The 13526-nt window shown below is 36.4% G+C and overlaps 1 protein-coding gene across 16 annotated transcripts in view; it reads right to left on the reverse strand.

Annotated features, from left to right (window-relative positions):
* The window catches only part of PHF3 (PHD finger protein 3), a 51033-nt gene that overhangs the window by 28135 nt on the left and 9372 nt on the right, over window positions 1-13526 (reverse strand). For 2 of the 16 annotated variants that reach the window (XM_041410712.1, XM_041410713.1), the window contains 3 exons: window positions 12619-12887; window positions 3126-3287; window positions 186-2001 (listed from right to left, as the gene is read on the reverse strand). The exons of 2 other annotated variants lie outside the window; for them this stretch is intronic. In XM_041410712.1, coding sequence (XP_041266646.1) covers window positions 186-2001; window positions 3126-3287; window positions 12619-12862 — 2222 coding nt within the window. In that variant the 5' untranslated portion in view covers window positions 12863-12887. Of the gene's footprint in view, window positions 1-185; window positions 2002-3125; window positions 3317-3545; window positions 3622-3849; window positions 3967-5282; window positions 5420-12618; window positions 12888-13526 lie in introns of those variants that run through there. 12 more of the 16 variants (XM_041410718.1, XM_041410721.1, XM_041410714.1 and 9 more) reach the window with 12 other exon arrangements.

Raw genomic sequence — 13526 nt, forward strand, 5'->3', positions numbered from 1 at the left:
TACTCTATTTAAATGATAAAAAAAAAGTATGAGTGCAAAGGAAATTAACAGTCGTATGATGTACAGACTCGTATTGCAAGACTAGGACTTTGTTTTGACATGAGCAGCATCAAACATTTGGCGGAAGGAAAAAAATTACCTTCCAAGACCAGTAATAAATTCCTAAAACACACTGCCACACACACCTGTTGCCATGTGGCTTTTTGCAAAAGCCACACTGCTTGCTGGGCACCCAAATATGTTTGCTTTCACTAGCAGAGGTATGTTCCAAGCCTTCCCTTTTAACAGTTGAAATGTTATCTGGAATGAACAACGGAGGTTCATCAAGTGAAAGACTTTTGCTACTTCTTCTCTGGCGAGGTTGGAGGTTCCTATCATTTCTTTTTGACTTGTTTTTTTCCTTATCATCCTCCCTCAGATGTTCTACAACAGAGGGATCTTTAGCCTCTGCCTCTTCCTTTGTAGAGTTATTTGCTTTTAGCCCAGTTGCAAGCTGGTGTTTGCTGGCTTGCTTCTGACCAGGATGTGAAACATGACCTGACAATGAATGCACAGAGTGGTGGGTATCTTTAGAACAGCTTTGATGAGTAGGAGATTTCTCACTGGTTTTTTGAACTGATGATTTCTGGGCTTGCCCAGGAGCCTGGACTCGGGGTATTTTCTTTAGCTTCATGTTGGTCTGTTTTTTTACAGTCACCCCTGAAATGCTACTCTTTGCTTTCAAACCCAGATCAGATTGTTTCTTTCTAATTTTAACTGGGTTATTTGGATGCTGATGACTCTCTTGCTCATCTGCATTTCGCTTCAGACTTGCTGAAGAGGGACTGTGAGCACCCGAAACAGCAACACCAGCTCTCGTTCTTGACCGTGTCAATTCTTGTTGCACTGAACCGGATTTCTGCCGAGTACCTGCAGTCAGATTTTGTTTATTCTGTACTACAGATTTAGTATGCCGGGGCCTAATGTTCTTTTCACATTTTGTTGAAATACCAATTTGTTTCTCATCATCCTGAAATTTTGATGTCTCTGTACCTTCTACTTTAGTACTGCAAATCTGCTGTACATTTTGGCTTGACTGGTCAACAACAGTGCTTTCTAAAATGCTATTTCCTGGGTCAGCAGAAGTAAACTCTTTGCTTTTCAAGTCTTTATTACCAGAGTCTGGACCGTCCAATAGTTTCTCAGATGGAGTTTCAGTTTTTTGCATTCCCTCGTCATCACCTCCAGCTTCTGTTACACATCCCTTTACTGACAACGTATTTTCATCAAGAACTTCCACACTGTGGGAACCTGAACTGCAATCAACCCCCTCTTCCACAGAGCTGGACAAATTTGAAAAGGTCTCACAAATTCCATCTGTATTCACACAAGCACTAGATGAATCATTATCTTTTCCAGTTACTTCAATTTGATTATGTTCTTCTGCTTTCTTCTCTGATTCCTCTGCTTTATTATCAGTCTTTTCTTCTGAAGAATTTTCCAAGCCCATTGAATCAATCACATCACTTGTTTCGTTTTTAACTGGAATCGTTTCAGTATCTGCAGATACTGAACAAACTGACTCAGAACTCCCAGAGGCAGTGTTCATTGCAACCTCTACTATTTCCTTTGTTCCCCCAGGAGAAGGAGAACAGGGGTCTGTTAAATTAGCACAGCTTAACTCTTGGGATGTTTCTTCAACTTTTGCCTGCTCAGAGGTTTCAGACTTTATTTCTTTCACATCTTCAGGACCAGGCAGACATTTTGTATTACTTTGGGATGCTGTTACTGCTGCTGCTGTTCCTTCCAGCTGTCCTGATCGTCTTGTACTACGCCTAACCTCCCTAGGCTGCTCCATTTTCAAGCGTGCAGCAACATCTGTCTCTTTAACTGGACTTCTCTCTTGTTTCTGTCCATTTTTTGGAGCAGATCCACTTTTTACAGATGATTTCTTGGTATTAAGAGGAGGAGCAACATTTGAACGCTTGGCTAGCGTGCTCTGCCGCAGACTCCGTACTGGTTCTAGGAAGGGAAAAAGAAAATCTCTTAGCTATTCTGCTTACTTCTTTTTGCAAATACAAGATTTGCCTAGAACAAAAGTGACTTACCCCTATTTAGCTTACTGGATACAAAGAGGACTTAAAACTCCTTTATTTACTAAACTTAAAAACCTCCCCAAAACAAAATTACTTGCATTTCAAATTTACACTGACATAGCTTGGATGTAAAATCCCATTGCTCTAAAAGCTATGGAATTTCTAAGTAGTACATACAAAACACAAGCGATGATAGAAAGACAATCAAACTAACTCTACTTTTCTACCTCTCAGTCTTTTCTACCCCAAACAAAAATTGCACAAACTATATTGTGATTAGAAATACAACTGAAGCTTAAAAATCTTTTAGAGAATAGTCTACAAATCTGAGACCCAGTCACATTCTCACCTGATGACAACTTATATTTTCTAAGCAAGTAACCATTCCAGTGGCTTTCTAAACAGCATAATTACCAGCTTTGTACCACAGGCTCTTATTTAAATTCTGATCACCATATTAAATAATTTTATCTTTTTAACTCCACCTGCTCTATAGCAGACAAAAGCAGGGCAGTAAATAACTCCAGTTCAACAAGTTAGAAAACTCATAACTATAATAAATTAGCCAACAGAAAGAATTAAAGTATTTTAATAAAATATTAAATATCTTGAGATATTTTGATTAAAGACTTTTTGACTGCAATTACTATAACCTAATTTAAAGTAAAAGGAGAATATGCAAATAAAAACAGAATCAAAACTTAAATTGGAAATAGAGACATGCTAACCTAATATTCCAATGCTGTTTTGCAACTCCATCATGCTTTTGTTGGTGAAGAACCACATTACTAATCTTATGTAGGTAAAAGGATCAAAATCTCAAAAATTAGTTTAATGACCATAAGCAAGACACTAAATAGTTATTAAAGAGGAATTCTAATTGACTCATACCCTATGGATGCCAGCTTCTAGCTGCAGTGTATATATTCTATATGTTCTATATTGGAATTCACACAACCAAGTTAAATTTATAAATGCTGGGGGTGGGATTTTGAAGATGTGTTTGCACATTTGATTTACTTCAAATATGCAAACACAATCTATAATCACCTTGTGCCATTAAACGTGGTGATTTCCTCGGTGATGTGACTGATGCTTCTTCAGCACGGCTTCTCAAATTCCTATTAGGTAAAGCAAGCTCATCGTCATCAATGGTGTCATTACCACTCTCTTTAACTCCTTCTTCATCCATAGTATCATCAAGACCAATAACTGGAAAAAACAAACAAACAAGAAAGAGCCTAAAACTTAAAATGATCAAAAAGTGTTGCAGCTATAATGCTGAGCAAGACAGGGGAAGAGATATTAAAAAACAAATAAATTGGCCACCTAAAATGAAACAAAAGAGAAAATAAATGAAGAAATAAAGGACAGAAAACTCCCATGTGAGGTAGTTTCAGTGTAGAAGAAGCTATCACCCACAGTTTAAAACTTCTGTAGATAGTCCTCATAGCTTTTTTGTGGACTCACATTTTTATTGGGTTTTTTTGCCACAGGAAGGTCCCCAGTCTTAGAGGATCAGCTGCCCCTCACTGTCCCTTCCCACCTAAGAAAAAGTGAAGAAAGGTAAACAGCAGAAAGAGCTGATCCAGAAGTGCAGAGTGTAAAAATCACAGTTTTCTGGCAGGATACCATTTTAAAACTCTCAGCCCCACCCATATCACATATGTGTGCCTGTAATGTCTTTTTGGAAGAGCTTTAAGTACAGCAAGCACTTAACCCCCCAGGAGAGACAGGGAACATTGCCATTGGTGAACTCCTATCCTCCACTAACCTGAGAAAGGTCCCAGAGGTGGCTCCTGAAAACAGGTTTCCTAAGAGGCAGTCAGGTCACTACACCAGCCATTCTCCTCACTTGCTCTAAATTTGGTTCTTGCAGTGGTAGCCTCTCCTATTTAAAGATCCTATGTGTGATTAATTAATTCTGATCCCCATGGGATGCAAAATTTGTGAAATCAAGCCAAATACCAAAGTGACTTTACAAAACAAGTAGGAAGGTCTAACAAATATAACAGAGACTCCAAACAATCACGTATGCCTGTTTTTCACTACTAAGACACAAACCTTGAAGCATTTTTAAGATAAACTCACATGATACATTAAAGATATCTCAAAATTTATAAAAATTGCTTACTTAAAAATTATATAAATTAACACATCAATCAGAAAAGTAAAAAAGCAAGAAGTTAATTTAAAAATTATTAGAATTTTTAGACCAGCTCAGAAAATCTGTCAACTACTGGTCTTTCTCAAGTCTGAAATTATTGCAATTTTAAAAAAACAATGAAAAATAAAGTAACCTAGCAACATGTTAGAATTTCAAATATTAGAAAGCTTTTTATCAGCCTCTTAATGAAGGCTGATCATGGCACCAGGCAATCAACATTCTGAACCTCTGTAATCATATGGGTGCCAGGAGCTGAAAGCTAGGATTTTCTGAAGCTTACAATTTGTGGTCGTGTATTTTATTTTAACCATTATTTGTAGTTACTGCATTGTACACATCAGTTACAAGGAAAAGTGTTTGTGGAAATTACTGACCACTTCCACTCTCCAATCCACAGAGCCACCTTTATATCTGTGTGTGTTTACAAACATACAGATATCACGTGCAAGGTGCATGAGGCTGATAAATCTGGTCTTACTCCACTCAAGGGTGTTCCTTTATCACTTATTTGCTATAAGTTACATACTGGACACACTGGCAAAAAAATTACATTGCAACTGCACCATTAGACATTATTTTCCCAGTAAGTATCTAATACTGGACATTGTCTAAGATGGAAACTTGAATGAGAAGGACCCTCACTCTAACTCCAGCTGCCCATTCTCGTGTTCTCAAGGATTATATCCTTCCAGCAGCTCTGCACTTTAGTATTTGTGTTTTCACAGTGTTCCTGCAAAACACAAAACTGGCTTTTGGGAACAGACTGTGACAAGAGACTCCTTTCACATCCACTTCTGTTCTTTCTGTGAGAACTAAACTACTAAACTGTTGAAGACAGCACAAATAATAAAAACTACTACGACAGCTTCTGAAACAACTCTGGAGCATATTAAAGGGCTGACATTAGTCTTGGGCTTTACAACATTCTTGCTCAAGTTATGGAATTTCTACACCCTCCTCTTTATTAATACAAGAGACACATTCAGTCCATTATTGACAGACAGTGTGGAATATTAGAATTAAAGTGTTTTCGTACTTACAAGACTCTGTGCTGTAGCTTTAATTTTACAGAGGAACTGAAGCACAGAATCTTGCTAATTTCAAACCACCTGAGCTATAACTCAGCTAGTAAAGACAGTCTCATGAGGCCCCTGATGAGGAGCATTCCACACAGGCCCTGCTGGGAAGAGAAAAATGACAGAGAACAGCAATAGATACAAAGAGGACTAGGAAAGCAAATTATGAAGGTGAAGTGGGGGTAAAGAAACAACCCTAGGAAAGGTAAATCAACAAAAGCAAAATCATAAAGAACAAAAAAAGCAGAGATGACCTTAGTAACAAATATCTAAATATTATCTCAGCATCAAGTATAGAAATTTAAAAAATAAAATATGAAAAAATAAAAAAGGAATAAAGAAAAAACTTATCTGAATAGAAGAGTTGTACACCAGTGTACAACTGAACAGATTGCAAATAAGAAAATTACAAGTCACATTCAACATATTTACACTGGAAAAGGCACCACTGACCTTCACCTTACTATTATGAGTTTCTCCATTATTTGCAAAGTGTCTAAACTTCCAAACTGCTGGGCTGTACTACTGACTCATTTTTATATATGCTAGACCATAATAGAACAACATTCAGTAAAAACAGTCTACTTGCGAATTTAAAGCAATGTTTTCCCTATGCTAAAACAAAACCATGACAATTTTTTAATTCTTTAGCTATGTAAAACTTAAGAAAACAAGTGAAAGAGGAGCTAAGGAAAAGGAAACACTCCTAACTACACCATCAAAAACTATGACATTTATAAATCTTTATTTTTATTAACATAAGACTTTCCTCCATTATTTTCAGCCACAACTAAGATAGAAATACTCAGGTTTTTGACACACTGACCAAGGTAAATATCAAGTGTAGAAATAAATTTCTTCTCTGTAGATATTAGCCCTGCTAACATTTCTTTTGCTTAGGTAACCACACCAAACAGAACATCACTGCTGTTTCTGCTTTGCACTGTTGTACAACATTATGTCCAGCTGAATCACACTAATGGCAGGAATGTGCAAATCCACAGCAGATTCCATATAAGCATCACAGATTATATGGAAGTGGTTGAACATTGTAAAAGTTTTGCATTATATGGGAATAACACAGAGATGTAACATAATTCTTCAAAGAAAAGAACAGTTACAGTCTAAAGCAGTAACTAACACATCTAGGTAAGCCTTCAGAACAGCTAATAAACTCCAGTGAAACAACGAAACATAAAAAGATAGTGATATTTTGTCAGCAAGTCTCAAGAACATAAACGAGGATGGTATACTTTCTATGAGAAACCTTTTTCCTACTGACATTTGTGATGCATATGTTCAAGAAGTAAGATTAAAAATATATTCTGTTAAAAGAAGATATATTTTCAAGAGAAATTATGTGACTGATGACATAACTTACATAAGGAAACATCAAACTCCAACTATTTTACAAAAGTTTGCCTGTAATCCATTGAACTGAGAATTTCCCTGCAAGTACCTTGAGCTGACTGTCCAGTGCAAGAAATGAATCACAGCAAGTAACATGAAATATTAACTAAACACTTGCTCCCATTCTCCATTAATGTCTGCATTGTTAAGAGGCAATTTTACAGTTTTTAGAATAAAGATATATGAAAATAAACTAGGATAAATAAACTTAATACAGCATATATCTTGACACAGAACTGCATGCTCATTTTACTGAAAAGATGGAGCTACATCACAAGCCTACTGAATAGTGGTTCTTTAGTGACACAAGCCTGTTACATTGGAAATAAGGAGCAGAAAAACAAATTTCAACAACAAAGTAAAAACACCACATCAAACCAAGCACTTTAATGTAAATTAATTAATTTTATTAAGAAGGGAGTCTTCATGTATTTACAAATCACAGAGCTAACCTAAATTGCTTTGCAAATCTCAGTACAGATCCAACCTCTCTCCACCCATGAAACTGATCCAATGGCATAACTAAATACTTCAGAAGGACCTATGCTGGGGAATATAGGTAGTTTGCCACCCACAAACAGAAAAAGGCACAAAATAAATATTCTCCAGATTCTCAATACCAATACAGTAAATTTAAATTTTATACAGAAAAGTTACTATCCTGGTCATAAAACACTGTGTAGTTGTTCATATGGACAGCTTGGAAGAAAGAAGGCATAAACAGGTAAGAAAACTGAGAGAAACAACTATAGACCAAATTTTGGAATCTCAAAGTTACATTCAAAATTACTTCAAATGTAGGAGGAAAAATACATGTACATTTGGCTTTAGTGAAAAGAGCCCAAAATGCCTAACACTGCCAGACATCACACCAGCTAAAGAAAAAATAGTATTTGTAGTCAGAAAAATTGGTTTGGCTTCAAAGATTCAGTAGGTAACAATGATTTTAGCAGAGTAATGCTGCTTTTAACAATACTCATGAAAACGCAGGCTAAAACTAGAAAAAGCCGACTGCACTTGAGGGAAACACTTTCCCAGCAGCAATCCAGAGGGACAGAAAAAAAAGGGCAATTAAAAAGATGTCCCTAACACATTTTATAATTCTTACAGCATCAGTCTTCTTTATCATTTATGGTAAGTACCTGATTTGATAAACATACCAATAAACTAAATTAGTTAAAAGCTTGATTTTAATACAAAATCTAGAAATGTCTCCAGATGATATGCAATTAAAATTCCATTCCCTGTATTATAAAAATCAAACTACGCCAGTAAATGACATTCTGAAAAGCTACACTGTTAGTGATTACCAATTTAATTTACCAAGAATTACCAATTTAGTATGAATGCTAAGTTATTTAGCTCACTGGCATGCAACCAGTATGACCTGCTAAGCTCACAGGTGGATAAGCTTCCAGCATGTCTTCCAGCAAAACCAGAACAAAACCAGAAAACCTATCACCAGGGTACCATTCAAAGCTGAAAGAAGTGTGTTGCTCTTAAAAGTGTTCTGTCATATTCTAAACTTCAGAGTTTCCACTTCTTATCAATGAATTGCTCAATAAGGTTAAAAAGAATCAATACAACCCCAAAAGCATACTTCCACACCCACTCACACCACTCAAACACTTAAGATGGCCAAGAGCTGTTCTACACAATACAATTTTCTACATTGGTCATGCACAGCTTGCAGGAACAACCACCCAAGCAAACCAAGAAGCAGAGAGTCACCTAAAACACGATTTGGGACACTTCTGATTACTTCAAGAATTTGGATTTCATTTATTTCTCAAAAGTTTCATTTTCTCCAATTCTGTTCTTTAACTAGCAAGGAGAGCAGTTATATCAATTTCTACTATCGACACAATGTCTTTCTGCTGATACCTACTTCAGGACAGGAAGAGCCCATCCATAATTTCTAAGCTCCGATGAGCTGCAGTGAATAAGACGCACATAGTTTGTACCTTGATTCACAGAGGCAATAGAACTTCTTACCTGTGCTGTAAAACCAGCATTCTCCTCAGTCTAGCTCCATAAACCAGCAACCTAACTACATCTTTATAGTTTAGCAGTCACCCTTCAGTAACACATTCTAAAAGGATTTCAGCATAATTTGACCTCTACCCTATTCAGCTTGTGAGAGTCAGAGTTATGTCTACCTCTGCTCAAAGTCATAACCAGGGTCACCCACAAAGAATCTTGTTCTCTTCTCTAAATACGTAATTATTCAATCAAAGCTAAAAAGATAACCCCATTTTATTACTCTAACCCCGTTCTGTTACTCAGTGGCAATTATAGAGCAAGCTCAGCAAGTTTGGTCTGTTCTGTCTTTGGTTTCTGCTGGTCTTCATCTGACCAACAGTGTCATCTAACTAAAGAAACTATCTCAATTCAGCACAATCTGGATTCAGGCCAAGAGATAAACATGAGATTGTTTTATTGGTACCGATATAGCTCTGCCTATCAACAGATAGGCAACAAACATCCATTGTCACCGTCCTATTTGTCATATACCAGTACTGCTGACTGAGATGCTCCATACAAAAACGGCATGGACCTCGTTAATTGAGACCAGAGACCACAAAAATGACTGGAAGGCTGCAGCACCTGTCCTTTGAAGAAAGGCTGGCAGAGTAGGGGCTGTTTGGCCTGGAGAACAGGCAGACACCTTATTGCAGCCTTTCAATACTTGAAAGGGGCTGATAAGAACAGACCTTTTAGTAAGGCCTATAGTGACTGGACAAGGGTAATAGTTTTAAAGTAAAAGAGGGTAGCTTCAGACTGGATATAAGGGAGAACCTTTTTATTATGAGGGTGGTGAAACACTGGAAGAGGCTGCCTAGAGACACAGTAGATGCCCCATCTGAGAACCCTCAAGGTCAGGTTGAACAGGGCTCTGAGCAGCCTGATTTAGTTGAACATGTCCATTGCAAAGGGGCTGGACTAGATGACCTTTAGAGGCCCCTTGCAAACCACATAATTTATGATTTCTATGCTGCTATTCTCCCTGAGAGGAGATGTAGTTATTCAATTTACAAAACCTGTGTTTTCTGGATAGATATCTCTGTATTTCTTATAGGCATGCACTTGAACTGTTTAAAGCACAGGTAATCAATTGCTACCAGTATCCATCACATACAGTCAGGTAATAGGTAACTCATCACAAAAAGAGCTTAGTATTAACAAAAAGCTTAGTTCTTGATGAATGATGTGCAGTATAAACCCTGAAGCTGAGCAAAACATGTTGATAAGTAAAAATTTTGGATCGGGCCAGTGAAAACTCCCAACAAAAACTAATGTCCATGCAGCAGTAAGAAAAAGAGCAGGAAGCAAACCCACACTCAAAAACAACTTAACAGCAAGAGAGAAAGAGTTTTTTGTTTTGAAAAAAAAAAATACATGATCTCCAAGATAAAGCAGAGAAAATGTCACAATCTTGAGAAAGTAGGCATGTGGGTAAGAAGCAGGCCTGAATCAAGCTCTTCTCATGTACTCATGTCCACATAAGAAATTTCACACTTACACAGGTTAAAGGCATATAAAGATACGCCTTTGTTTGTGCATAGGTTTTCTACTCCTGAACTCAGCTCAAATCTGCTTTCAAAGAAGTATTAGGGAGCCATGCCTTCTGCTCCTCTGTTTTATCTAGAAGATCTGATTACCATTTTAGCCATAACACCTGTGCTCAGTTTAACTATTACTACATTTATCTCTTCAGCTTGCTTACAGCAATCAAATAAGCTGCAGTATGAAATCTGCACCACTTTTAAAGTTCTACAAAACAGAATGCATTCCAGTTATTCAAGAAGCATCAAATATGATAAATCTGTCCTTTGCTGGTCCTGTGAATTAATTTCCATGAGCACTCTGCTCCCTTTCTTAAACTGTTTAATAGTCTAGGCATGGGTGATGCAAAATATAGAATATATTGAAGCAAGTTCTGTCAGGAGAGTTATGCTTTTTTACTTTCTAGATGAATTGAACTTGGTGTACCCATGAGCTTCCACCTAAACTGGGAAAAATAGCTTTTGCATGGCTTTATTCGTTCAAAGGGTGCTACCACCTTGAATAAACACATTCTTACTAGCCGACTACATCAACAGTATTAGATCACCAACAGTATCAGGCAAACCAAATAAATCACAACTACATGAACTTTCAAGGAAAAAAGACAAGCAAAGAAACCATACTTTAAACTGATACTCATTATTCTTAACTAAAAAATTTTAAGCAGTGCTACCATGTCAGAATAAGGACAGTTTTTATCAAGACCAACAAAGAACAAGCAACAACAAGAACATTTCATGTTCTTTCGGATACCTACATTAATTCCAAATTACACATTTTAATTTCTTTACTGAAACGTGGCTCTACTGGTGCTTTCAGATTTAAAAACAAAACATTAAATTCATAAACTCAGCATAAATCAAATCAGCTTTGAATCCCTTTGTCTTCTGACAGCCTGAAATAGTAGCCCCCAAGTAAAATGCTCAATTATTTTTAAGGACCTTAAACTGAACTGTGATTATTTAAGTATTAATAGTATTAATTATTGCACTACTGATCACTTTCAGGACAAATACATGCCAGGAAGCACGTTAAAGTTTCTCCATACCTTCCAAAATATCCAGCTGTACCCTATGAGTTAATTCAAGAATTTTAAATGCAGAACAGGTTTACTGCAGGATGCACAAGATGCAATACAACCGAAGAATTTGCAAGTGAGGGGGAATTTGGTTTAGTTGTGTACATTATACAGTCTTATGCATATTAAGAGTGATATGATTTTTATTTGGCTGGTTACAGAGAAAAATGTATAGGAATACGGACTATTGCAAGAGTACGCAAAAGCATTAAAGATGGCCTCAAAAATGTTCTTCTGAAGTAGGAAAAAAAATGCCATATATCTTGTTTTGGCTTGATAGCTCACTTTTTCATCACCTTAAACAGTATAATCTTTGATTTACAGTTTTCCATTATGTAATACCACCTAATTTAGTGTAGGTGAAAATTTAGTCTGTTAGTAACAGTAAAATATATATTATATAAGGAAATTATAAAGATTTTCAGAAACAGTTATAAAACTTACTCAAAAAAATTAAATATTGTGATAATCATGTAACTGCAGTAATCTACAACACTCCTAGTAATGAAGCTAAAAAATTATGTTTTTTTAAACTTCCAGTCAAATAAAGAACACTACTAAGAACAGAGTATATTTTTATCTCTAGTATCAAATTCAGTGTAATTATTCCAACTCCTCATAAGTATTAATAATTTTAGGGATTGGATCATCACTTTTTCTTTCATCTTCTAAAATTACTCAAAAAATTCTGAGATTATTTTTATTTAAAACTTTGGTCGAAATTGTTCCCAAATCAGGTATTCCAAACAGTAAAAAAAAAATTTTATTATCATTCCAGGGTCTTGAAGCCACCCAAAGCAAAACACCCAGAATCCAGAACCAGCTCAGTACCAGAAGGCCTAGCACTAACAGAGTAACCCTGAGGTCAGAGTGGTAGTTTGTACAACTCTCCTGCTCCTACTGCTAATATGAAGTATGGTATTTATGGTATTTTTTTAAGCCAACCAGTGACTTCAGTGATCAGGCACAGTACCTACACTAAACAAATCCTGACTCTCATTGGGAGTAACTGACAGACAAAGCCTAGGCCATTTCTGATCCACATGAGGCGCTTTCCTTGATTGTTACACTACAAAATTAGGAAGACCTGCACATAGTTTACATGCCAGGCATGTATGAAGCACATTGAAAAAGGGCAGCAAGGTGACAGAAATCCCAACTTATTATTTCTACGTTATGAAAAAGGGTTGGTACTAGAGTGAAACTGTATTTTAAATTGCAATCTTAAAAAATTGTAAGATTTACCTGTAGAACAAGGCATCTGGAAATTGGGGTCATTGCTATCCAAAACAGGCAAACAGAACTGGGCACTTGCAGATCCTAGCATAGGATCCTTATCGCTGAGCATGTTCTTCAGCGAATCCTCTAAGACATTTTGACTTGTACTAAAATCCTCACAGACTTCATTCTCCAGGTTGGATTCTAGAAATAGGGCATCATCTAATTGTTCAGTAGGAATTAAATGGTTAAATGTATCAACTATATCCATGAAGACTCCTGTGTGTCTTTCAACCCTATAGAAAGACAAGAAAAATACCATAAGAAAATAAGCTTCAAATTGTAAAACACCTAAGACACCAGAAATTTTTTTGGCTCTTGTGTTTTATAAAGAATGCTTAAAGTATTTCAGAATTATAAAAACCAATTAAAAACTGCTTATGGCTTAGTATGGCTCACTGCATAACTAAAAATCAATTCCCTAATTATTTTTAACAGAAATTCCATGCTAATCTCCTCTATCAGCATCCAAGTGGTAACACTTCTACAGAGTGTGAATAACAAAGGTAACTAAACAACTCTTTTCTAAAATTTGTTTAAATCTTAATTAGGCTAAGCAGGTAGGACACCAGAGGAGGAGGATATCAAGAACAAGCAAACCTGGAGATAGCAGCACTGTGACCATGACTGTCCTCTTTTTAAATGTAAAAATGTGAGGCCAGCTTCCACTAACATCAACGGAGCTGAGAAGGTTCAAGAGCCTGCCATACTACTAATATGGTGTACTACTGAGAAGAACTGTATTTCTGTTCAAAGAGCAGCTACCACGTACTTCATAGCAAGTTAGTATTTTTAAACAGCAAGGTTTTATTGCTATTATTTTTCATCGATAAAATACAGTCAATAAAATTACATAAATTTTATACAAAAATCTG

The sequence above is a fragment of the Onychostruthus taczanowskii genome, unplaced genomic scaffold, assembly GCF_017590055.1.
Source record: "Onychostruthus taczanowskii isolate IOZ18803 unplaced genomic scaffold, ASM1759005v1 scaffold33, whole genome shotgun sequence".
Taxonomy (NCBI): domain Eukaryota; kingdom Metazoa; phylum Chordata; class Aves; order Passeriformes; family Passeridae; genus Onychostruthus; species Onychostruthus taczanowskii.